The sequence below is a fragment of the Homarus americanus genome, unplaced genomic scaffold (genome assembly GCF_018991925.1).
Source record: "Homarus americanus isolate GMGI-L3 unplaced genomic scaffold, GMGI_Hamer_2.0 scaffold27042, whole genome shotgun sequence".
NCBI lineage: Eukaryota > Metazoa > Arthropoda > Malacostraca > Decapoda > Nephropidae > Homarus > Homarus americanus.
Window position 1 is genome coordinate 187,501 of NW_024738151.1, and position 850 is coordinate 188,350.

Consider the following 850-nt stretch of genomic DNA (forward strand, 5'->3'; position numbering starts at 1 on the left):
GATTTCACATTGAAGTGCCTCGTAGAAGAGTCTTTCTGAGATGGTAAATGGGAACCTAAGATGCGCCTCTGTTTCATCGCCCCTCGAGATAAATAAATTCACCAAAAAAATGGTGTAAAACAAAAGAAAAACAGAACAAAACTATTTAACACATGAATACGGGCGCTTGAAAACGTACACACACACACACATACACACACATACACACACACACACACACGAATCTCCCCAAGGACACAGAGACACTCACAGCCATTGATTTAAACTGTTAGACAAGAAAGGAAGGCGGAATTACCGTGGTCTCTACAGGGAGTCGTTCTGGCCAGCCATTCCTCACCCACCCGTACCACACCACCCACCCCACCCACTCAACCACCCACACCACCCAGACCTCCTCGCTACAGTTCTGACGTCACAGGCATAGTAAGAAACAATGAGAAAACATCAAGAAGCCTTAATAGGAATTTTTGACAGATAGCTTGGTGATGCTGGTGGGGTCCCCGCTAATGGAAAAAGAATTAAATGGTGAAATTGGTTGTGGAAACTGACCGTAAACCACTATAAATTGTGTCGTATATAACTTTTTTTCTTTCTTTATTTCTTTTTTCTTTCTTTCTTTTTCTGTCTTTCTAATTGTAGCTTTCTTTCTCTGTCTGTCTGTCTTTTTCTTTGTTTTGTCTGTCTGTCTCTCTTTCTCATTGCCTGTCTTTTTGTCTGTCTGTCTGTCTGTCTGTGTCTGTCTGTCCATAAGCCACCATCACCTGCTTCACACAGACACACCTCCCCAGACCGCCTCAAAACATAGAGACTCACTAATGGAGGACATTAAGGTGATGGCGGTGGAGGGAAA

At 43.2% G+C, this 850-nt stretch overlaps 1 protein-coding gene across 1 annotated transcript in view; it reads right to left on the reverse strand.

Moving 5' to 3' along the window:
• LOC121873741 (irregular chiasm C-roughest protein-like) overlaps positions 1-77 on the reverse strand; it is a 137,669-nt gene extending 137,592 nt beyond the window's left edge. The window contains exon 1 of the mRNA XM_042377445.1: positions 1-77. This exon is cut by the window's left edge and continues 22 nt beyond it. Within this exon, the coding sequence (XP_042233379.1) occupies positions 1-77 (77 nt within the window).
• Between the last annotated feature and the right edge of the window lie 773 nt (positions 78-850).